Here is a 25,741-nt window from a genome sequence, read left to right as displayed (position 1 = left end):
ACCACCATGAGCAGGAGTGTTGTGCACAGTTGAAGTCGTCTGAAATAAATATGCTTTGAGAGACAGCCAAGTGTGTGTGTTTCATTATTTATTTACAAGTAGAGTAACATGACAAAAGTGTAAAGTGTCATTATAATTGAAACTGTTGCAAAGTATAAGCACTGTCACCACATACTATATACGCAATTATGTCCGAAAGGGTGAACTTAGGCAGTAAATCTTCGTCGACAATCCATTCCTTGCTCGGTATTTCATAAGGGTCCAGTCCGTTTATAACGCCAATCTTCTGCATGTACCGATCTCTGGCTTCCTTCTGTAATGTATCCCGGTATATCCCACATCCTTTCTTCGATTTTAACATGCTTTTCTCTCACTTTTCTCTCACTGTTTGGTCCTTGATCTCCGTCTTGCCTCGGTTTGTTTACGATAGATTGTGCCTCCAATATGGCGACCATATCCCAGAATGCAACGCGTGTGCCCGAGCCCTATAGTTTTAGCTGCTTTTTTGTTTTTTTTTTCAGTCAGAATTTATGTATTACTTAGCTTCATTATCAAAAATCAAGAATAATGGTTTAGACTGACTATATTTGGCTTTGTGAATGTGGAATTTTGCTATTATGATTATCAAATGAATCACATACAGTCATCAGTGAAACCAAACAATACATTTTTACAACATAGAGAAAAACCAGAGTCAATATTATCAATTATATAACGAGACACATCTTTCCAGAATCTGTTGCCAAAATAGGTGTACCATCATTACAGAAGGAGCAATCCACACATATGTCTGTTGTAAACTTAACAAGGTAATGACTTGCAGGATGAAATCTCTGTATTTTTAAAGAAACTTCCCTTAGTTTATTGGTAAGAAGTTAGGCAAAGACTCAGTTCAGTTTATCCGAATGAATAAATAGGCAGCAGGTCTGTGGGCTGTCTGTGGTAGTAGCACGACGATGACGTCAGTAACACCCACTTTACGACAAAAATTCAAAATTACAGTAACCCGGATTTTTTTAAGTAAGCGACGCACCTCCACGTTATCAGTGCTAGTGTACAGTAATTAATAAATTATAAACAGCATAGTTTGTGCCTGTATAAGCTTGCCCATAGGAAACCGTTTCATGGCCGAATATCTCAAGAGAGCAGCCAGACGCCTCTCGAATATCTTCGGAACAGCTCCAAATGTTCAACAACAAGCAGGGGTGAGTAGAACATCATGTTATAATGTGAAATCAAGGGCCCAATGTCAAAAAAACGGTCTTGTCCTTTAAATAGACACCTTAAGGGTCCTAAAAAAACATTTTTCAAAAACGTTTGTCTCTGGGACATTGGTACTCCTCCTTCCTACTAGACTAATTTGGAGAAGTTTAAGCAATTAACAGAAGACACGCAATATATTCATATAAAATATATTTATGGGAAGTTATTTTTGAAAATACTCTTGAATTTTTGAACATCCACACAACAACATAACAATAGCTATGAATCTGAGCGAGTGGCCATGACTTGTGGAGTCCCCCAGGGGTCAATTCTTGGACCTCTTCTGTTTAACTTGTATATGCTCCCTTTGGGTCAGATATTGCAGAATTTTAACATCAATTATCACAGTTATGCAGACGATACACAACTTTATGTGTCTCTGTCACCGGACGACTGCAGCCCAGCAGACGTTCTGTGTCAGTGTCTGGAGGAAGTAAACACCTGGATGAGAGAGAATTTTCTACAATTAAATGAAGACAAAACTGAGATCATTCTGTTTGGGAGCAAAGAGAAGAGGGTCAGCGTTGGTAAATATCTTGAGACTCAGGACCTTACAATCACTGACCAGGTTCGTAACCTCGGAGTGTTGATAGACTCAGATCTGACTTTCAGCAGCCACATCAAAGCTGTCACCAAGGCAGCTTTTTACCACCTCAGAAACATCAACAGAATTAAAGGTTTCCTCTCCCAAAAAGACCAGGAGAAACTCATCCATGCATTCATCTCCAGTAGACTCGATTACTGTAACGCTCTTTTAACTGGACTTCCCAAAAAGAGCATTAAACATCTGCAGCTCATCCAGAACGCTGCTGCTAGAGTTTTAACCCGGACTAAGAGATCTGAACACATCACAGCAGCTTTAGAATCTTTACTCTGGCTTCCAGTCAGTCACAGAATAGATTTTAAAAGCCTGCTGATGGTTTACAAATCCCAGAATGGTTTAGGCCCAAAATACATCTGTGATATGTTCAGAGAATATAAACCCAGCAGAGCTCTTAGATCCAAGGACTCAGGTCAGCTGGTCCAGTCCAATTCAATTCAATTCAATTCATTTTTATTTATATAGCGCCAAATACAACAAATGTCATCTCAAGGCACTTAGATAGTAAGTCCAATTCAAGCCAATTGGAATTCAATTAATTAATAATAATCATAATTCATAAAATAATCCAATTCGTTCATATAGAGCCAATTCAAAAACAATTTCCTAGCTAAGAAAACCAACAGATTGCACTGAAAACTTTTTGTTTTTCGGTCCAATCTCCTGGCCTGAGCGGCGTGCCTGAGGCGACTGTGGAGAGAAAGTCCAGAGTCCAGACTAAACATGGAGAAGCAGCATTTAGCTGTTATGCTGCAAATAAGTGGAACAAACTGCCAGTGGAGATTAAACTTTCACCAAATGTAGACATTTTTAAATCCAGGTTAAAAACATTTCTTTTCTCATGTGTCTATGCATGAAATATCTTTTAACTTATCTAGACTGTTGCCTGATTTTAAATTCATTTAAATGATTTTATTTGTTTCTCTTTATACTATTTTATGTATTTTTAATGCTTCTTGCACTCCCTGCTGCAATGCTTTTATTTTATGTAAAGCACTTTGAACTGTTTGTACATGAAATGTGCTATACAAATAAATTTGATTTGATTTTGATTTTGAATAGTTTTTATTCAGTCTTAGATTGCTATTTTTAATGAAATGCAGATAAGATCCTTCAACAATCAGATAATACACTAGTACTATAACTAATCCCATTCATTTTTTAGGAAAGCTTTATGCCTGAAGTTTTAAATCAAATTGAATGTTTCTGCTATGGGTGTTGATGATGCATGGAAAATAATCACTAACAGGTATTTTTTTTAATTAATTTATTTTCGGCATTTAGCTTGTCACTCAAAGGAGAATCAAAATGCTTTTTCTCTCTCACCTTGGTAATAAAAAAAGTATCGAATAAGGATAAAATTGTAAAAACAAAAAATGGCCACATAGTTGGAAAACAAAGCATGTGACAACATACAGCTAGTCTCTCTAGTAACTCTACACTAATGCTCATTGTACAGACATTTTATCAGTTTTCTAAGTCAACATGTATATTTTTCAGTAATTTTGACAACATGCAAGAAAATCATGTCTCTAATCTTCTTTGTCCCTTGTTCATCACTGTGAATTGTGAGAGTGCCTATTGGGAGCGGTAGTCAGGCGCTTGGTTGAAGGCTGGGTTGCGGACGCCAGAGACACTGTTGGCAAGAGAACTCTTTCCTCTAAAGAGGGTGAGGGAGAAGATGAAGAAGCAAACGCCTAGGATGCCAAGAATGATCATTCCCGAGATTAGGATGGTGGTCACTGTGTTCATCTGAAACGCTGGAGTTTTCAGATGGGCTATAGAAACAGAAACACACAGAAACAATGTTTTTCAATGTTTGCTGTTAAATTCATGGTCAATTTTTCCAAACTGAAGGGTCAATAATGGGCCATCTCTTTGTCCATTTATTTTAATTGAATTATGTTTTTACATAAGAAAAATGACTTTGAATCTCACAAGGAGACATTTCCAGAAAATCTATCGTGACAATCAAATAACATCTATCCCTAACCATTAAGGGCAAGAAAGTTCTCAGCAGAGGAGATTTCTTTAATGACTACTACATTTTATAGACCATAGACATACCATACTCTCACCACAACTGTGTGCATTATGCTGTGTGAAAGTTAATTGGTAATTGTGGTAAAATAGGTAGTAAGTATTATTAGAAATGGCAATCTGAGAGAAAAAGTTAATTAAATCAACATAACAAAACATGCACGAAGAGTACAACCGTCAAGACCATTTTTTTATTTTAATGTTTTTATTCATTTCAAAATGGATTTTATGATCAAAAAGCAATTTTCCGTTTTAAGGTGCCATTTCACATTATGGAAAGAATGAGAGGGCTTACCTAGATGGGAGTTATTGGTTGGTGTTTCATCTGTGAAAAATAAAGACAACATAATAGACATATTACAGAGACTTGAACATGTTATTGGGATTAAAGGAACTGCATTAGGCTGGTTTAAATCATATTTATCTGATAGATTTCAGTTTGTTCTTGTAAATGAAGAATCTTCCTCACACACCAGAGTAAGTCATGGAGTTCCTCAGGGTTCTGTGCTTGGACCGATTCTTTTTACTTTATACATGCTTCCATTAGGTAACATTCTTAGACAGCATGGCATAAATTTCCATTGCTATGCTGATGATACTCAGCTGTACTTATCTATAAAACCAGATGAACCCAATAGGTTGGTCAGACTACAAGCATGTCTTAAAGACATAAAGACCTGGATGACTCAGAACTGTCTGCTGCTAAATTCAGACAAAACTGAAGTCGTTATCTTTGGACCTGAGCGTTTCAGGGAGAAATTGTCTAGCTATATAGTTACTCTAGATGGTATTTCCTTGGCTTCTAGTTCTACAGTGAGGAACCTTGGAGTTATTTTTGACCAGAACTTATCATTTGACTCGCATATAAAACAGGTTTCTAGGACTGCCTTCTTTCATCTTCGTAATATTGTTAAAATCAGGAACATCTTGTCTCAGAGTGATGCAGAAAAACTAATTCATGCATTTGTTACTTCAAGATTGGACTACTGTAATTCTTTATTATTGGGCTGTCCCACATATTCTCTGAAAAGCCTTCAGTTGATCCAAAATGCTGCAGCCAGAGTTCTGATGAGAACTAACAGCAGAGATCATATTTCTCCAGTTTTAGCTTCTCTTCATTGGCTCCCTGTTAAATTCAGAATAGAATTTAAGATTCTTCTCCTTACATATAAAGCTCTTAATGACCGAGCTCCATCATATCTTAAAGATCTCATTGTAAGATATTTTCCTAACAGAGCACTTCGTTCCCAAACTGCAGGTTTACTTGAGGTTCCCAGAGTTTCTAAAAGTAGAATGGGAGGCAGAGCCTTCAGTTATCAGGCCCCTCTCTTGTGGAATAAGCTGCCAGTAAATGTCCGGGAAGCAGACACCCTTTCCACTTTTAAGACCAGGCTTAAAACTTTCCTTTTTGATAAAGCTTATAGTTAGGGATGGCTCAGGTGATCCTGAAACATCCCATAGTTAAGCTGCTATAGGCCTAGACTGCTGGGGGGCCTCATCTGTCACACCTTTCCTCACTTTACTCTCTTTATGTATATGTGATATTATTGTGGTCATTAACTCGTGTTTCCTTGTTCCAACAGATATCCTTTGAATGGTGTTACAGTGCCGCCGCCGCGGCGGCCCCCTCCCCCCTCCCCCCTCCCCCCCTTTCTGTCCTCTCAAACCCCAGCTGGTCGAGGCGGATGGCCACCCTTCCTGAGTCTGGTTCTGCCAGAGGTTTCTTCCTGTTAAAAGGGAGTCGTTTCTCTCCACCAGTCGCCTCAGGCACGCTCAGGCCGGGAGATTGGACCGAAAAACAAAAAGTTTTCAGTGCAATCTGTTGGTTTTCTTAGCTAGGAAATTGTTTTTGAATTGGCTCTATATGAACGAATTGGATTATTTTATGGATTATGATTATTATTAATTAATTGAATTCCAATTGGCTTGAATTGGACTTACTATCTAAGTGCCTTGAGATGACATTTGTTGTATTTGGCGCTATATAAATAAAAATGAATTGAATTGAATTGAATTGAATAGCATTTAAATTTCAACCACAATATTATATTATATATATATATGTACGTGTATATATATATATACAGATACAGATACAGATATATATATACGTGTGTGTGAGCGTATGTAAAAGGGTCATTGGTCCTGACCCTGAAATAATATACACTGTTATCACCACCATCTGAGATTGACAACCAAGTCTATTACAAGGTCCCCAATAACCTTCACAAGTTCTTCATCTTGTAAATGAAGAATCTTCCTCATACACCAGAATAAGTCATGGAGTTCCTCAGGGTTCTGTGCTTGGACCGATTCTTTTCACTTTATACATGCTTCCATTAGGTAACATTATTAGACAGCATGGCATAAATTTCCATTGCTATGCTGATGATACTCAGCTGTACTTATCTATGAAACCAGATGAACCCAATAGGTTGGTCAGACTACAAGCATGTCTTAAAGACATAAAGACCTGGATGACTCAGAACTGTCTGCTTCTAAATTCAGACAAAACTGAAGTCGTTATCTTTGGACCTGAGCGCTTCAGGGAGAAATTGTCTCGCTATATAGTTACTCTAGATGGTATTTCCTTGGCTTCTAGTTCTACAGTGAGGAACCTTGGAGTTATTTTTGACCAGAACTTATCATTTGACTCGCATATAAAACAGGTTTCTAGGACTGCCTTCTTTCACCTTCGTAATATTGTTAAAATCAGGAACATCTTGTCTCAGAGTGATGCAGAAAAACTAGTCCATGCATTTGTTACTTCAAGATTGGACTACTGTAATTCTTTATTATTGGGCTGTCCCACATATTCTCTGAAAAGCCTTCAGCTGATCCTAAATGCTGCAGCCAGAGTTCTGATGAGAACTAACAGCAGAGATCATATTTCTCCAGTTTTAGCTTCTCTTCATTGGCTTCCTGTTAAATTCAGAATAGAATTTAAGATTCTTCTCATCACATATAAAGCTCTTAATGACCGAGCTCCATCAGATCTTAAAGATCTCATAGAGCACGGTTCATGTGGGACCTGTGCCATATGTATTGCATGTTCATGTGGTTTTGAGCCATCCATATCCACGGTTGTGTTGTATGTGCTTGCTGCTGGTGTTGTTGCTGCTTGTGCTTTTTGTTGTTGTTGTTGTTTCTCTCTGTTTCTCTGCTTCCAGGTGCTCCTGGTGGTTCTGGATTCCCCACAGAGGCCGTGGGATGTCTTCTGTTTGGTTTCTGCAGGTGTAGCAGCTGGTTTATCATTGTTTTCTCCAATCGTTTCTTTCCCATTTCTTTTTCTTTCCCTGTTCCCCTGTCAGGCTGGCACTAATACATGTAAATCATTGTAACAAAAATAAATAAATAAGCAGTTCTTGGGCATCAAGGGGAGCTTTACATTCATAAAGCCTCCCTTGGCAAAGCAAATGTGTTTGGCATAAACGGTATTCAGATCACAATTCTGCTGCCATAATGCTGGACAGGACAAGGGAAAAAGACCAGGCTTAAAACTTTCCTTTCTGATAAAGCTTATAGTTAGGGATGGCTCAGGTAATCCTGAAACATCCCATAGTTAAACTGCTATAGGCCCAGCCTGCTGGGGGCCTCATCTGTCACACCTTTCCTCACTTTACTCTCTTTATGTATATGTGACATTATTGTGGTCATTAACTCGTGTTTCCCTGTTCCAACAGATATCCTTTGAATGGTGTTACAGTGTTTGTTGTCCCCTCTTTTCTGTCCTCTCAAACCCCAGCTGGTGGAGGCGGATGGCCACCCTTCCTGGTTCTGGTTCTGCCAGAGGTTTCTTCCTGTTCAAAGGGAGTCGTTCCTCTCCACAGTCGCCTCAGGCACGCTCAGGCCGGGAGATTGTGGAGATTTCTTTTTGTGCTCCATCGTTAAACACAGGAAGAAAACATTGTTTGGTTCTTTATTCATATTGTAACTTTACAGATATCCAATCCAACTTTATCTATATAGCACTTTAAAAGTTGGCCAAAGTGCTGTACACATATATAGAATACAAACCCTACAAAACATAAAAAGAAAATAAAAACAAGGTAAAACACTAAAATCAAAACAATAAAAAGTCACAGTAAAAGTCAACACCTCAGATTGAATTAAAAGTGCAAATGAGAAAAAATGTGTTTTAAGAGAAGACATAAAAACATTAAGTGAGTCAGCCGGCCAGATCTGCAAAGATAATTCATTCCACAGTTTTAGAGACGACTAACAACAACTGATCTGCTGACCTGATAGAATGTCAGGGAGCAAGGCCATGAAGACATTTAAAAACAAAAAGAAGAATTTTAAAATCCACTCTAAAATGAACTGGAAGCCAGGGAAGTGATGCCAGAACTGGAGTAATGTGCTCAGGATTCTTTGTACCAGCGAGGAGCCGAGCAGCAGCTTTCTGAACCAGCTGTAGATGAGCAAGTGATGCTCGACTTCGCCCAGAATAAAGTGCATCACAGTCATCTAAATGAGTTGTGATAAAAGCATAGAACAAAATCTCAAAATGATGCAAAGAAAGAAACGGTTTAGCTTTAGTAAGTTGTCTCAGTTGAAAAAATCCGGACTTGAACACTGAGCCTTACACCGAGGTTTGTTGCAACTGGCGTCTTATGTTGACTTAACCAGCCCAAGTCAACTGTGGAGCTGTCTGTAGACCCAAACAACATAACCTAAAAATTCATTGACATCCATGCCTTAATTTCTGAAATGCACTCAAGTATTGGATTTGCAGAATATCCATTTTCTTGCTACATTCGCATATAAATCTGACTATCGTCAGCATAAAAATGGAACACAATACCGTCTTTCCTCAAGAATTGATCCAAGAGGAAGTAAGTATATAAAGAGAAGAGAAGAGGCCCAAGAATAGAACCATCAGGCATTCCACACGTTCCCAGCTGACTAACTGGGCTAAGTGCCAACCACAGTAAGGTCTACCATTTTCTTCTCCTTTTCGGACGGTATGGTGGTGTTGAGAGAATTCACTCTGTTTGTACTTAAAAGTTCATGTTTTTGCTTATATCGATAAATAATAATAATAAATAATAATAAATAATTAACCCTTTGATGCACCTTTAAAATACTCACATTATTGTCCCTTCACACAAAAATATGCTCACAAAAAAATAAAGCTAAAAAAATATTATACATTATCATTTTTTTTTTCAAACCAGCAGAGTCTTATCATATATATTCACCATTCAAGTTTTTATTGTCATATGCACAGTGGAAACACAGCTTACTTTGCTGTCTGTAAGAATGCCAGTCAAAGGAGAAACAACAAAAAAAGGACTTATATACAGTAAAAAATCCTATATGCAGTAGAAACAATGTTATATACAAAAATACAATATACATACACTGAATAGTGCAAAATGCAAAATGTCATGACGTTACGGCATGTTATGTCTTGTTATGGTAGCTGCTGTCCTGTCCTAAGAATTTCAGTGCCCAGTACGACTCTGTTGTTCAGCAGGTGAACTGTTCAGGCCCCAGCAGGTGAACTGTTCAGGCCCCAGCAGGTGAACTGTTCAGGCCACAGCAGGTGAACTGTTCAGGCCCCAGCAGGTGAACTGTTCAGGCCCCAGCAGGTGAACTGTTCAGGCCCCAGCAGGTGAACTGTTCAGGCCACAGCAGGTGAACTGTTCAGGCCACAGCAGGTGAACTGTTCAGGCCACAGCAGGTGAACTGTTCAGGCCCCAGCAGGTGAAGTGTTCAGGCCACAGCAGGTGAACTGTTCAGGCCACAGCAGGTGAAGTGTTCAGGCCACAGCAGGTGAACTGTTCAGGCCCCAGCAGGTGAACTGTTCAGGCCCCAGCAGGTGAACTGTTAAGGCCCCAGCAGGTGAACTGTTCAAGCCACAGCAGGTGAACTGTTCAGGCCCCAGCAGGTGAACTGTTCAGGCCCCAGCAGGTGAACTGTTCAGGCCACAGCAGGTGAACTGTTCAGGCCACAGCAGGTGAAGTGTTCAGGCCACAGCAGGTGAAGTGTTCAGGCCCCAGCAGGTGAACTGTTCAGGCCCCAGCAGGTGAACTGTTCAGGCCACAGCAGGTGAACTGTTCAGGCCCCAGCAGGTGAACTGTTCAGGCCCCAGCAGGTGAACTGTTCAGGCCACAGCAGGTGAAGTGTTCAGGCCACAGCAGGTGAACTGTTCAGGCCCCAGCAGGTGAACTGTTCAGGCCCCAGCAGGTGAACTGTTCAGGCCCCAGCAGGTGAACTGTTAAGGCCCCAGCAGGTGAACTGTTCAAGCCACAGCAGGTGAACTGTTCAGGCCCCAGCAGGTGAACTGTTCAGGCCCCAGCAGGTGAAGTGTTCAGGCCCCAGCAGGTGAAGTGTTCAGGCCCCAGCAGGTGAACTGTTCAGGCCCCAGCAGGTGAACTGTTCAGGCCCCAGCAGGTGAACTCTTAAGGCCCCAGCAGGTGAACTGTTCAAGCCACAGCAGGTGAACTGTTCAGGCCCCAGCAGGTGAACTGTTCAGGCCCCAGCAGGTGAAGTGTTCAGGCCCCAGCAGGTGAACTGTTCAGGCCCCAGCAGGTGAACTGTTCAGGCCCCAGCAGGTGAACTGTTCAGGCCCCAGCAGGTGAACTGTTCAGGCCACAGCGGGTGAACTGTTCAGGCCACAGCGGGTGAACTGTTCAGGCCCCAGCGGGTGGACTGTTCAGGCCACAGCGGGTGAACTGTTCAGGCCCCAGCGGGTGAACTGTTCAGGCCACAGCGGGTGAACTGTTCAGGCCCCAGCAGGTGAACTGTTCAGGCCACAGCAGGTGAACTGTTCAGGCCCCAGCAGGTGAACTGTTCAGGCCCCAGCAGGTGAACTGTTCAGGCCACAGCAGGTGAACTGTTCAGGCCCCAGCGGGTGAACTGTTCAGGCCACAGCGGGTGAACTGTTCAGGCCCCAGCGGGTGAACTGTTCAGGCCACAGCGGGTGAACTGTTCAGGCCCCAGCAGGTGAACTGTTCAGGCCACAGCGGGTGAACTGTTCAGGCCCCAGCAGGTGAACTGTTCAGCAGGTGAACTGTTCAGGCCCCAGCGGGTGAACTGTTCAGGCCACAGCGGGTGAACTGTTCAGGCCCCAGCAGGTGAACTGTTCAGCAGGTGAACTGTTCAGGCCCCAGCGGGTGAACTGTTCAGGCCCCAGCAGGTGAACTGTTCAGGCCACAGCGGGTGAACTGTTCAGGCCCCAGCAGGTGAACTGTTCAGGCCACAGCAGGTGAACTGTTCAGGCCCCAGCAGGTGAACTGTTAAGTTCACAGCGGGTGAACTGTTCAGGCCACAGCGGGTGAACTGTTCAGGCCCCAGCAGGTGAACTGTTCAGGCCACAGCAGGTGAACTGTTCAGGCCCCAGCAGGTGAACTGTTAAGTTCACAGCGGGTGAACTGTTCAGGCCACAGCAGGTGAACTGTTCAGGCCCCAGCGGGTGAACTGTTCAGGCCACAGCGGGTGAACTGTTCAGGCCCCAGCGGGTGAACTGTTCAGGCCACAGCGGGTGAACTGTTCAGGCCCCAGCAGGTGAACTGTTCAGGCCACAGCGGGTGAACTGTTCAGGCCCCAGCAGGTGAACTGTTCAGCAGGTGAACTGTTCAGGCCCCAGCGGGTGAACTGTTCAGGCCACAGCGGGTGAACTGTTCAGGCCCCAGCAGGTGAACTGTTCAGCAGGTGAACTGTTCAGGCCCCAGCGGGTGAACTGTTCAGGCTCATCTTCAACAAAAACAAACAAAAGGGATAAATGAGTATTTTAGGAGGACCAGTCAAACACAGTCTCCATCCCAGGTGAACAGAAGGTTGGTGGTCTTGAACAGCAGACTGGACTGGAAATGCAACATCCAGGCCATCTTCATGAAAAAGAAAGAAAAACAGACTGTACTTCTTTATGTAGTTCAGGTCCTTCATGTCTGCACCAACACGCTGCATATTTTCTGTAAGTCTGTGGTGGAGAGCACACACTGCTGTGCTGCCATCTGTTAGCGTCAGAAACTGAGCAAACTGATGAAGAAGACTCTCTCTGTGCTGCTTTGAACCTGAACCTGATTGCAAAAAGAAAAATGCTGCCTCAGTTAATCCCCATGAGGAACAACACTGCCCATCCTCTTCATAGCATTGTGATCAGGCTTCTTCAGCTCCGCTGTAACACAGAGACATGCAGCAGGTCCTTCCTGTCAGCAGCAAAAACTCTTCAGAACAAGAGCTTATAATGAATGTTTGGATAAAAATCTGCAACAATACAATTTCCCTTTTGGAATAATAATCTGCTTTTTCATTGAATGTTCTTACATGACAGAGCCATGACTCACATTAGTGGATGGCATGGTGGCCATGCAGTTTTTTCCATGACAGAATCCTGTCTGTTCTTAGCGCTGTGCTGCCGCTCGAAGATCACACGCATCCATTACTGATTTTAAGATGTGACCCTCTTCCTAATATTGTGTCAATGTCAATTTCAACGTCATTGCCAGGCTTCTTCAGCTCTGCTGTAAAGCGAAGGGACACACGAGGCAGTAACTGCCCAAAATGAAAGCCTAAGATGAATGTTTAAAAAGAAATACTGCAACAATATCATTGCCCTTTGGGATAAATAAGGTATACATTTTTTACTTTTTCCAAGAAATGGACGGCATAAAGCTACATTCTGCACACTTTCTGAGGAAGAAGAGGACGTGGTTTTCTCCAAGTGAAAATGTGTGCAGAATTCTGGAACAAACAATGAATGATGACCCTGTTTCACATCTTAAGAGGTGCATGAAAAAATACCTGCATGATATTTTGAATGTCAGAACACCTTCTAAGTGTGTAAAAGAATAACTTCCCAAACTTTCTCTGGTGTGTCTGAAATGCAAAAATCGATGCATATCCATAAATAAACCTGACAGGAGTTAATACAGTAATATCTTGACTGAGTAAAAGTGAGAATCCTTTGTTGTTTGCATTTCTCCAAACTGTCCACGAGGCCAAGCAAATTACATCAAATCCCATTATAAATGGGCACCGCTCTGTGTGTCTGCAATGAGCCTAAAGATGATGTGATGATGCTGCTTTATGGCTTTAGGTTGGCAGAGAAAGAATTTACAGTAGAACAATAAATCCAACTTTACCACTTCGTGTGACGATAGGCCCAGCGGTCAGAACGGCGTTTCCAGATGAACCATCTGGTTCCTTTCCCTCTGAGACATCTCGCTTTTTCTTGCTTCCACAAATCTGACAGCAGAGACAGAAAAGGTGTCACTGCAACATACTGTGTACTACGTGCTTAATATGAGCCTTTCCTCTTAATATATGAATGTATTCTTATATATATAGAATTAAAGTACAGTGTTTATCTTAAGACAAGGAAGAGAAATATTTAGTCACATGATTCAACATTGCATTTAAGAGTAGCACTTGTGTGTCACGGTTACAACTGAGTGAAATATATATTTATTTTCAGCTCTTTTCTTCATGAAGCTCTGGATGGTTCAACATATCTGAGTAATATTCTGAGTAATATTCTGATAGTGATTCCTGTGCGAGTCTCACTGGCATGAGCATCAGGCAGTCGTCTCCTCTACACAGCTTGGTGACGCAGTGCAGAAAGACGGTGGACATCTTCTGATTCTTGTGCTTTATGAAACGAAATACTTCAAAGGCAAAGCGCCCCATTTGGCTCCTCCCATTTTCAAACACGGTGGTCTGGGGGTCTTTTTCACAGCTGGATCAAAAAGAAAAAATGATAGTATAACTGGAAAGGAAAGCAAGAGAAAATCAGAATGGAACTGAATCTGTTTTTTACCTAAAGAAGAGGTCATAGCGCAGGTCGTCGTTGGGGTTTCCAGAGGGTGTAGTGTAACAGTAGTCCATTAGAATATTCCATCTATTACACATAAACAGAATATTGATCACATTGAGGAGGACCACTTTGCGTTTTCAGTTGGTAGAAATATATTGTCCTACTAATGAATAATTAATCCTAATTAATTGGGAAGTGTAAATTTGTCTGATTGTTCTCGTATTGGAAGTGTTACATTTAAACACATAATCATAATGTGGCATAAGAAGCTGCTGAGGGTGTTTGGGAGTCACTCAGAGACCTGTGATTTACATTCTGACAGTTTTTATTTCGGTTTAGGGAAACTACACATCATGTGTCAAAGTTACGTCAAACTCTTTGAACATTTGAAATTTTCCTTTCACCAAATTTAACTTTGATGTTTTGCTGGATTGTGTAGTGTTATATGATGAGTTTATATTTGAAGGTATGTCTTCCCATTAAACTGCTGAAGGGGGATGCTTCTGTGTGATTCAGTGTGCAGTTTGCTTTATAATGAGAATCAAGTTGTATCCAATGTTTGAATGAACTGTATGTATATTTACTTTTTTTTTTTTCCCAATGAGAGTGCAGTAGTAGCTGCAATCTTAGAAGTATGATCACTCATTTCGAACCAGGCAATGGAACGTGTTTACAAGTGAAATATATTCAGATGCTGATCAACCACATTAGATCAATAAAGGGCAGTTTTATGGATTCATGCCATGAAATGACACGAGGTCTGTTATTCTTTCCTGACCACACAAAAGCCTGAAAGCTCAGACCAGTATGCACTAAACTGATTGGTTCTGTTCTGTTTTCAAATACTTCCCACATGTTCAGTTTGGCCAAGAATAGTTTGCACAGATTCATTTTTCAGACACAGTTTTGCTGGAAGTCATGCGTTGAACTGGCCTGACTTGGAAAAACCACACACCACAGCCAGAAACACTGAAGTAACTTAGCAGTCAGCCACAATACACCAGTCATAATGACGTCCTGATATCCCCGTTACATTTTGGCTTAATAAACCAGGCCACTCCTCTGTGTTTTACTGAGGCTTTTAGAAATCTTTGTTAGGAACTGCTGCTTCTCTGGGTAAAGTTTAAACAACGTTGCTTTTTGTAACGGTAGAATGCTGTTGGACTACACCTAATGTATTCAATAACAAATGGGAATGTTTCATTTCCAGTTTATTACTGAAAAATAATAAAAGAAAACCCCAACAATGTCCCGATCATGCTTGGTTGTGGTGTTTGTTTGGTTTCCGGGTCTGAGGCGGGGTTGAGCAGGTTTTCCAGGATGCCAGGGGCGGAGTCTGGTTTAGCTCCTGCTCTCACACCTGTTCCTCATCTGTCCTCGTCAAGACGCCTTCTTTAGGATCTGCAGGAGCAACCAGCCTTCAACAGATTGTCTCACCACTTCGGTGGTAATTCGGCCGACTTCTGCGGTTCATGTTAAGATTCTTACCTTCTCGTATTCACCTTGTCTTCCTGGGTTCTCTGTATCGATTCCTTCATTGTTCCCCTCGCTCTGGATTCCCAAGCTAAGGATCTAGCATTCCACCGCAGATCTGAGACACCTACCTGCTCACCACATATTCTCTGAAAAGCCTTCAGCTGATCCAAAATGCTGCAGCCAGAGTTCTGATGAGATCTAACAGGAGAGATCATATTTCTCCAGTTTTAGCTTCTCTTCATTGGCTCCCTGTTAAATTCAGAATAGAATTTAAGATTCTTCTCCTCACATATAAAGCTCAGAGCCTTCAGTTATCAGGCCCCTCTCTGTGGAACCAGCTGCCAGTTTGGGAGGCAGAGCCTTCAGTTATCAGGCTCCTCTCTGTGGGACCAGCTGCCAGTTTGGGAGGCAGAGCCTTCAGTTATCAGGCCCCTCTCTGTGGAACCAGCTGCCAGTTTGGGAGGCAGAGCCTTCAGTTATCAGGCTCCTCTCTGTGGGACCAGCTGCCAGTTTGGGAGGCAGAGCCTTCAGTTATCAGGCTCCTCTCTGTGGGACCAGCTGCCAGTTTGGGAGGCAGAGCCTTCAGTTATCAGGCTCCTCTCTGTGGGACCAGCTGCCAGTTTGGGAGGCAGAGCCTTCAGTTATCAGGCCCCTCTCTGTGGAACCAGCTGCCAGTTTGGGAGGCAGAGCCTTCAGTTATCAGGCCCCTCTCTGTGGAACCAGCTGCCAGTTTGGGAGGCAGAGCCTTCAGTTATCAGGCCCCTCTCTGTGGAACCAGCTGCCAGTTTGGGAGGCAGAGCCTTCAGTTATCAGGCCCCTCTCTGTGGAACCAGCTGCCAATTTGGGAGGCAGAGCCTTCAGTTATCAGGCCCCTCTCTGTGGAACCAGCTGCCAGTTTGAGAGGCAGAGCCTTCAGTTATCAGGCCCCTCTCTGTGGAACCAGCTGCCAGTTTGGGAGGCAGAGCCTTCAGTTATCAGGCCCCTCTCTGTGGGACCAGCTGCCAGTTTGGGAGGCAGAGCCTTCAGTTATCAGGCCCCTCTCTGTGGAACCAGCTGCCAGTAAATGTTCAGGAAGCAGACACCCTCTCTACCTTTAAGACCAGGCTTGAAACTTTCCTTTTTGATAAAGCTTATAGTTAGGGATGGCTCAGGTGGTCCTGAAACATCCCATAGTTAAGCTCCTGGCCTCCTTCGAGGATCTGGTTACCATGGTAAATCATATTGACAACCGGCGAGCTGAACGGAGAAGGGAGAGGGTTCAACCATCACCCCGGTGGTATTCCCACAATGTGCCCTTTTCCCTACCTTCCACTGGATCTGCCGTGCCAGTGTCATCCCCCTCTGAGGAAATGCCAAAACCCATGTAGATGTGTCGAGCGAGACTTACACCTGAGGAGCAAGTTCGTCGTGTGAAGGCTAACAAGTGCATTTTTTGTAGTTTCAAGGGGGAATTACATGTCCACCTGTCCAGTGCAGCCAAAAGACAGAGCCCACAAGTAGAGGCAGGATTATCGGTGGACGGAACACAGAACGAAACTCCTCTTCTCTTTACTCTACCCATGACCATCCAACTTGGTAACACAACTGAGAACTTCTCGCTTCAGTGGACTCTGGAGCAGAACTGTGTGGCCTCTCAGCTTTGTCTGCCCCAGGAGTCCCTCCCTTCAGTTTTCAGTGAAGACAGGGCCTTGTCATTACCTCCTCACCATCCCAATGACTGCACCATAGACCCTCCTGCCTGATAATTAGGCCATCCTCTTCACCTGTAGGAGCAGGGTTTTTATTTGTTCAGAAGGAGAACAAGAGCCTGCTGCCCTGCATTAACTATCACCATCAAAAACAAATATCCTCTGCCTCTCATATCGTCCCCTTTTGAACCTATCCCGGGGGCAACCATCTTCACCAAACTAGATCTCCGGTCAGAATCCACGATGGACATAAATGGAAGATGGCCTTCAACACACCTTCAGGTCACTTCGAATACCCGGTCATGCCTTTCGGCCTCACAAATGCCCCTGCAGTTTTTCAAGCTCTCATAAATGACATTCTGAGAGAATATTTAAATCTGTTTGTGTTTGTTTACCTCGATGACATTTAGATTTTTTCCAAGTCTCCCGCAGAGCACAGACAACATGTCCGAAAGGTACTCCTGGCTCCTGGAAAACCGCCTCTACATCTATGCAGAGAAATGTAAATGCTGTGCATCTTCAGTTACCTTCCTCGGCTACAGCTTCCAGGGCGGGCAGGTGAAGACGGACCCAGACAAGATAAAGGCTGTGGCTGAGTGACCGTAAACAATTACAAAGATCTGCCGTTTCATCTGCAACTCTAGCATTATTGCATCTCCTCTAACCAAGTTAACCTTCGTCAAGACCACTTTTCACTGGACCCCTGAAACCGACCTAGCTTTCCAACAGCTCAAGGACAGATTCACCACTGCTGCCATCCTCATTCAGCCCAACCCGGACTGGCTGTTCATTCTGGAGGTGGATGGATGGATGGATTCTGGTGTGGGGACAGCATTGTCCAAGAGGTCTGAATCAGAGGGTAAGATACACCCCTCTGCATTATTCTCCCGACGACTGTCCATTGCCTGAACAAAAGTATGATGTGGGTAATCAGGAATTCTTAGCGATCAAACTAGCTTTAGAGGAATGGAGGCATTGGTTAGAGGGAGCCAAAAAGTCTTTATTGTGTGGACAGACCATAAGAACCTTACCTACCTCCAGAATACAAAGAGGCTAAAGTCCCATTAAGCCCGTTGGTCTTTGTTTTATGGACGTTTCACTTTCTCCATGCCCTGTCTCAACAGTTTGCTACAGAAAAGAAGTCAGTGGAACAAACCTGGATTCTCCCCTCGACCTGCCTAGTGGGTGGTATCATGTGGCAGATCGAACCTCAGATTCACCAGGGATTGGTCTCGGACCCGGATCCTGGTGGTGGACCCTTCTGTTGCCGCTTCGTCCCCTCACCAGCCCGCTCCACCATCCTCCAGTGGGCCTAAAACTTCAAGTTTACTTATCATCCAGGAATGCACCACTCCATCATTCTTCTTCAACAATATTTCTGGGAGTATGTCTCTGCCTGCTCCACGTGCGCAAGGAGTAAGAGCAGCAACCGACCACCATCAGGACTTCTGGAGCCTCTGGACATCCCCGATCAGCCCTGGTCTCATATCGGATTACCTCTCTCCTAAGGTAAAACCACAATCCTCACCATTATCGACTGTTTTTCTAAGAGTGCTCATTTCATCCCCTTAGACAAACTGCCACCATCTTCCAAGACTGCAGATCTGCTAGTAAATCATGTTTTCTACCTTCATGACATTTCTTTGAAAGTGGTGTCCAACTGGGGGCCCCAATTCATCTAACAGGTATGGTGATTTTTCTGTGTATCTCTGAGAGCTAAGGTGTCATTAAGCTCTGGTTATCATCCCCAAATCCAACGAGCAGACTGATCGGCTCAATCAGGAGCTCTCGGCTGCTCTCGGCTGTGCTACTGCCAACGACCCTTCCTCCTAGAGCCGGCATTTGGTTTGGATTGAATATGGATTGAACACTCTCACTTCTTCTGTCACTGTACTATCACCTGGAGGTTCCCTGGGTCCAACACCACCTCCAAAGAGCCAAGCGTATTTGGGCTGAGATCCGTGAGGCCCTGCTATGTACTGTTGAGTCCAACCGCCGCCTGGCGGAGCAACGGCCTGTCCTGGCTCCGCACTACACACCTGTCCTATAGCAGGTGTATTTTGGACCCAAAAGCAGCACTCTGGAAATCTGGAACAGTTGGTAATGACTTTAATTTTCATACCAGCACAAGGCAGGTAAGTTCACTGGGAGGCAGGCGAGGAGGGCAGGTCAGAGACAGACCTGTCTCAATCTCTTATGTGCACAGAGATCATTTTTCTGGAACAGACCAGGTGGTAAGCATGGATTGGACATGTAAAGGAGGAGGTGGTTTGCTGTTAAAGCTTCCAAATCATGTGGATCAGAGGATTCCTGTGTGATGGATCTACTGTTGAGGATTGAGTCCACTTCACAAAGGGCAGGAGTCCCTCCTCATCCAACTGCTGTGTCTGCAAGATGGAGTTGAGGACCTTTCTGATGGAACGAATCAACCGCTCCCATGCTCCACCATGGTGCGATCCAGTTGGAGGGTTGAAGATCCATTTAACTCCCATCAAAGTACACGGATCAGTGATCTTTTCCTGATTCCACTCTTCCATGGCTCGTCTCAGCTCACGCTCTACGCCCACAAAGTTGGTACCATTGTCGGAACGCAGTTCTGGAACCTGGCCCCGTCTCGCAACAAAAAGGCATGAATGAAAAAGTCAATGTGAAAGGATGAGGTAACCTCAATATGTAAAGCTCTAATCATCAAACACATAACGATGACTCCATACAGCTTCACAAGACTTCTCCCACACTTTACTTCAAATGGTCAGCCATTTGCTGCTGGCCTACAGCTCCATGAAGCCATCTGCAGACCACACACCTCATTATGAGCTTTCTTATCAAGCAGAGAGCATGACTCCAGTGTGTGACCACCTTTGCAGAACAGACACATCTTCACAAAAATGGGACGATCTTGAGCCTCTGTTTGATTCTTTTCTCAACAGCAGTGATAGTTGTGTCAAAACTACTTCCTTTAGCCCTTTAGAGAATGTCTCCCTCCATCACTGCCCGTGGCTGTTAGATGTGTTGGTGGAGTGTCACATAGTTTTCCAAAGACAGGATCTGTGGCAATTTTAACTTGATGCTCAAGAAATTAGACAATGTCAACGAATGTAGCTCTGTGATTCTGCCTCACCTTGATGTCGCATGCTACTGTTCGCTATTTGTCTTTCACCTTATATGGCAGCCTTTTAATCACAGCAAGCAAATTGGCAGGTGTGTTTAATTCAGAGAGTCCATGAACCTCTTCCATCGCATCGCAACACCCACGTAAGAACAGCCAGTACGCCTGAAGAGCCTTTGCATCTTCTGTTCAGATAAGCATATGTAATCACATGTTCATTTCCAAAGTGATCATACAGCAGTCTTTGCTTTTACATATCCAGCAACATGAGACATATGTTGACAACTCTTGACAAATTCATTGGGCTGCCCCCTGGAGTTCTGTGCCATCTAATGCAGGCAGTCATTGGGGGTCTTTGCTTCTATGACCTGTTCAAACGAGCGCATAAAAGCATGGAAGTGTAGAGGGTTGCCATCAAAGACTGGAATTTCTCGTTTAGGCAATGATGTAAGACTTTGTTGATAGACCAATATAGTAGATAATTCATTTTGTTTCTTCTTAATGGACAACAGATTTTCATTGGTTGTTGGGCGAGGAGCTTGTTGCAGTGGAAAACGTGGCAGTGCGCCACATGACCTTAAAGGATCAGAAGGCCTCATGAGGAGAGGGGCAGGCTTATCCCTTTTCAGACTTTGTTGCACTATTTTTACTTTAGGCTCAGCATTTCCAGTAATTGGAACATTAAGCATCAGCAACTAAACGTAAAGTGTTCACATCAGCTACTAAACATTAAGCGTTCACATCAGCAACTTAAACTTAAGCATTCACATCAGCAACTAAACGTTAAGCGTTCACATCAGCAACTAAACATTAAGCGTTCACATCAGCAACTTAAACTTAAGCATTCACATCAGCAACTAAACGTTAAGCGTTCACATCAGCAACTAAACGTAAAGCGGTCACATCAGCAACTAAACGTTAAGCGTTCACATCAGCAACTAAACGTTAAGCGTTCACATCAGCAACTTAAACTTAAGCATTCACATCAGCAACTAAACGTAAAGTGTTCACATCAGCTACTAAACATTAAGCGTTCACATCAGCAACTTAAACTTAAGCATTCACATCAGCAACTAAACGTTAAGCGTTCACATCAGCAACTAAACATTAAGCGTTCACATCAGCAACTTAAACTTAAGCATTCACATCAGCAACTAAACGTTAAGCGTTCACATCAGCAACTAAACGTAAAGCGGTCACATCAGCAACTAAACGTTAAGCGTTCACATCAGCAACTAAACATTAAGCGTTCACATCAGCAACTTAAACTTAAGCATTCACATCAGCAACTAAACGTTAAGCGTTCACATCAGCAACTTAAACTTAAGCATTCACATCAGCAACTAAACGTAAAGTGTTCACATCAGCTACTAAACATTAAGCGTTCACATCAGCAACTTAAACTTAAGCATTCACATCAGCAACTAAACGTTAAGCGTTCACATCAGCAACTAAACATTAAGCGTTCACATCAGCAACTTAAACTTAAGCATTCACATCAGCAACTAAACGTAAAGTGTTCACATCAGCTACTAAACATTAAGCGTTCACATCAGCAACTTAAACTTAAGCATTCACATCAGCAACTAAACGTAAAGCGTTCACATCAGCAACTAAACATTAAGCGTTCACATCAGCAACTTAAACTTAAGCATTCACATCAGCAACTAAACGTAAAGTGTTCACATCAGCTACTAAACATTAAGCGTTCACATCAGCAACTAAACGTAAAGTGTTCACATCAGCTACTAAACATTAAGCGTTCACATCAGCAACTTAAACTTAAGCATTCACATCAGCAACTAAACGTTAAGCGTTCACATCAGCAACTAAACATTAAGCGTTCACATCAGCAACTTAAACTTAAGCATTCACATCAGCAACTAAACGTAAAGTGTTCACATCAGCTACTAAACATTAAGCGTTCACATCAGCAACTTAAACTTAAGCATTCACATCAGCAACTAAACGTTAAGCGTTCACATCAGCAACTAAACATTAAGCATTCACATCAGCAACTAAACGTTAAGCGTTCACATCAGCAACTAAACATTAAGCATTCACATCAGCAACTAAACGTTAAGCGTTCACATCAGCAACTAAACGTAAAGCGGTCACATCAGCAACTAAACGTTAAGCGTTCACATCAGCAACTAAACGTTAAGCGTTCACATCAGCAACTAAACGTAAAGCGTTCACATCAGCAACTAAACGTTTAGCGTTCACATCAGCAACTAAACGTAAAGCGTTCACATCAGCAACTAAACGTAAAGCGGTCACATCAGCAACTAAACGTTAAGCGGTCACATCAGCAACTAAACGTAAAGCGGTCACATCAGCAACTAAACGTAAAGCGTTCACATCAGCAACTAAACGTAAAGCGGTCACATCAGCAACTAAACATAAAGGGGTCACATCAGCAACTAAACGTAAAGCGTTCACATCAGCAACTAAACGTAAATTCAATTCAATTCAAAAATACTTTATTTATCCCAGAGGGAAATTAAATGTTGATGTAACTCAATTAAATCAAGGAGTTATTATAGATGCTGATGGCTGTGGGCAGGAATGATTTCCTGTAGTGGTCCGTTTTGCATCCAAACTGAAGAAGCCTTTGACTGACTCTGTTTTCTGATAACAGTCTCATGGAGAGGATGTTCAGGGTTGTCCATAATTCTCTTGATTTTATGCAAAATCCTTCTTTGCATTATTGTCTCCAGAGGTTCCACAGTCGTCCCCAGAACAGAACCAGCCTTCCTTATCAGGTTGTTGAGTCTTTTTAGGTCCCTGGTTCTGATGCTGCTGCCCCAACAGATGACGCAAGAGGAAATGACGCTCTCAACAACAGACTTGTAGAAGATCTGCAACATCTTGTTGCAAACCTTGAAGCACCTTAGCTTCCTCAAGAAGTACAGTCTGCTCTGTCCTTTCTTGTAGATGGCTTCACTGTTGTGTCTCCAGTCCAGTCTGTTGTCCACATGAACACCAAGGTATTTATATTCCTCAACCACCTCCACTTCTTCTCCCATGATGGAAACAGGGTTTGATCTGACCCTGTTTCTCCTTAAATCTACAATCATCTCCTTTGTTTTGTTAACATTCAAGATGAGATGATTGTTCCCACACCATGCCACAAAGCGGTCCACCAGCTCTCTGTACTCAGCTTCTTGTCCATCTCTGATACACCCGACAACTGCAGTCATCTGAATATTTCTGTAGATGACAGGAGTCTGACTTGTACTGGAAGTCTGAAGTGTACAGAGTGAAAAGGAATGGTGAGAGTACAGTCCCCTGTGGTGCTCCTGTGCTGCTGATCACCTGGTTAGACACACAATTCTTTAGTCTGACAAACTGTGGTCTGTTTGTCAGGTAGTCATTAATCCAGGTGATTGTTGAGGCCTCCACCTGAGTCTTCTGGAGTTTCAGACGAAGCAGATCAGGCTGAATTGTGTTAAATGCACTGGAGAAATCAAAGAACATGATCCTCACAGTGCTGCCTGCTTTGTCCAGATGACAGTGGGTTTGTTGAAGCAGGTGTATGATAGCATCTTCAACTCCAACTCCATGGCGATAAGCAAACTGCAGGGGGTCCTGATATGTGCTGGTTTGCTTACACAGGTGGGTCAACAGGAGTCTCTCCAGGACCTTCATGATGTGGGATGTCAGGGCAACAGGTCTGTAGTCATTGATGTCTGAAGGATGAGTTTTCTTTGGTACCGGAACCAGACAGGATGTCTTCCACAACAGTGGTACCTTCTCTTGGGTCAAGCTAAGGTTGAAAAGGTGTTGCAGAATCCCACAGAGCTGCTCTGCACAGGCCTTCAGGACTCGGGGGCTGACACCATCTGGACCTGCAGCCTTGTTCCGGTTCAGTCTCTCCAACTGCCTCTTCACCTGACTTCTAGAAACAGAAAAGTGGGAGGGGGAGGCAAAGGGGACAGCAGCATCTCCTGATTTGGTTGAAGACAAACTAGTGGAAGCAGAAGAATCCATGACTGAGGTGGAGGTGGAGATGTTACAGGAAAGCTGTGGATCAGAGGAGGGTGGGATGTCTCTTTGGCTGGGAACAGGAGGGGAGGATGGTGAGCTTGTTCCTGAACTGAACCTGTTGAAGAATGTGTTCAGCTCATTTGCTCTGTCCAGACTTCCATCCATCCGATCCTCCCTCTGCTTGAGGCCTGTGATCTTCTTCATTCCTGACCATACATCTCTGATATTGTTCCTCTGCAGTTTACTCTCAAGCTTCTTTCTATACACCTCCTTGCTCTCTCTGGTCTTGACTTTGAGCTGCTTCTGTATACTCCTCAGTAACTCCCTGTCTCGCTCCCTAAAGGCTCTTTTTTTCTTGTTCAATAGTTCCTTTAGCTCACTGGTGATCCAGGGTTTTTTATTAGGGAAGCATCTCACTGTTCTGGTATATATAGTCAGTCACACACTCAGTCATGGCATTAATGTCCTCTCCATGTGGCTTACAAAGAGAAATCCAATCGGTTGCATCAAAACAACCCTGTAAGGCGTCTTCAGCTTCCTGTGACCACTTTCTAACAGTCCTTTTTGTGACAGGTAGTCTCTGGACAAGGGGTTTATATGCTGAACAGAGAAAAACAAGGTTGTGATCTGATTTACCCAGGGGAGGTCTTGATTTGGAAGTGTATGAATCCTTGACATTTGTGTAAAACAAATCCAATGTCTTGTTTTCTCTGGTAGAGCAGCTGACAAACTGTTGAAAAGTTGGCAGTGTAGCAGAGAGTGAGGCATGATTAAAATCACCAGATATTGCCACAAAAGAATTGGGGTGTTGTGTCTGTATCTTAGCAACAACGGAACTGATGACATCACATGCAGTGTCGGCAACAGCTGAGGGTGGAATGTAAACAGCCACCAAAACAACACTGGTGAACTCTCTTGGCAAATAATATGGACGAAAACTTACTGCCAATAGTTCAATGTCAGGACTGCAGAGACGACTCTTCACAGTAACATGTCCTGGGTGACACCATCTGTTGTTGACAAGCACTGCCAATCCACCCCCTTTCCTTTTCCTGCCACTCTTTAAATCTCGATCTGCTCGTACAGTCAGGAAGCCCGGCAGAGAGACGCTGGAGTCGGGGATATGATCCTGCAGCCATGTCTCAGTAAAACACATTATGCTACATTCCCGACATTCTTGCTGAGTCCTTGTCAAGGCTAGAAGTTCATCCAACTTGTTAGCTAACGATCTTACATTGCCCATGATGATGGATGGCAGAGATGGTTTGAACTTCTTCTTTCTTTCTCTCCTCTTTGCTCCTGCTCTGCATCCACGACGCCTCCTTTTCAATTCCAGTGGGATTTCTGGCTTCAGTTGTCGAATTATTTCTGCTTTTCCAATGTTAATCAGCTGCTCCCTGTTGTAAACCACCTTGTTGCTATGGTTATGCATCATAACAAAAGAGTAAAATATACAAAAGTATTGGGAAAAATCAATCCAGCTGCACAGCATCCAAGGCAGGAAGGAACAGTTGTCCAAAAAATGCAATTTCTTCCAAGAAATAACAGGAATGAAATTTAGAAAAAAGAAAAATCTCAATGTGAGGTACAGAGCTACTCCAACGTGCTGCCACCCTCAGCAGCGCATTCTAGAATGCGTTCACATCAGCAACTAAATGTAAAGCGTTCACATCAGCAACTAAACGTAAAGCGGTCCCCCACCACCCGCTCACTACTAACTCTGCCAGCGAGTGAACAGGTGATATTACAATCATTACCGCCATTAACACCATGTGACCCAATCAGTGCACGTCACCACACAGGTGCGCCCA

The 25,741-nt window shown here is 43.3% G+C and overlaps 1 protein-coding gene across 1 annotated transcript in view; it reads right to left on the bottom strand.

Moving 5' to 3' along the window:
• Positions 1-3,442: 3,442 nt before the first annotated feature.
• Positions 3,443-25,741, bottom strand: part of LOC142401411 (zona pellucida-like domain-containing protein 1) — a 28,540-nt gene continuing 6,241 nt past the window's right edge. Inside the window, exons 6-10 of the mRNA XM_075486803.1 lie at positions 13,671-13,751; positions 13,418-13,589; positions 12,997-13,099; positions 4,200-4,229; positions 3,443-3,642 (exon numbers count right to left, since the gene is read on the bottom strand). Coding sequence (XP_075342918.1) covers positions 3,443-3,642; positions 4,200-4,229; positions 12,997-13,099; positions 13,418-13,589; positions 13,671-13,751 — 586 coding nt within the window. The remainder of the gene's footprint in view (positions 3,643-4,199; positions 4,230-12,996; positions 13,100-13,417; positions 13,590-13,670; positions 13,752-25,741) is intronic.

Source organism: Odontesthes bonariensis, chromosome 16, assembly GCF_027942865.1.
Source record: "Odontesthes bonariensis isolate fOdoBon6 chromosome 16, fOdoBon6.hap1, whole genome shotgun sequence".
Classification (NCBI taxonomy): Eukaryota; Metazoa; Chordata; class Actinopteri; order Atheriniformes; family Atherinopsidae; genus Odontesthes; species Odontesthes bonariensis.
The sequence above is the reverse complement of the archived record's forward strand: the minus strand, read 5'-3'. Positions and strand labels throughout refer to the sequence as shown.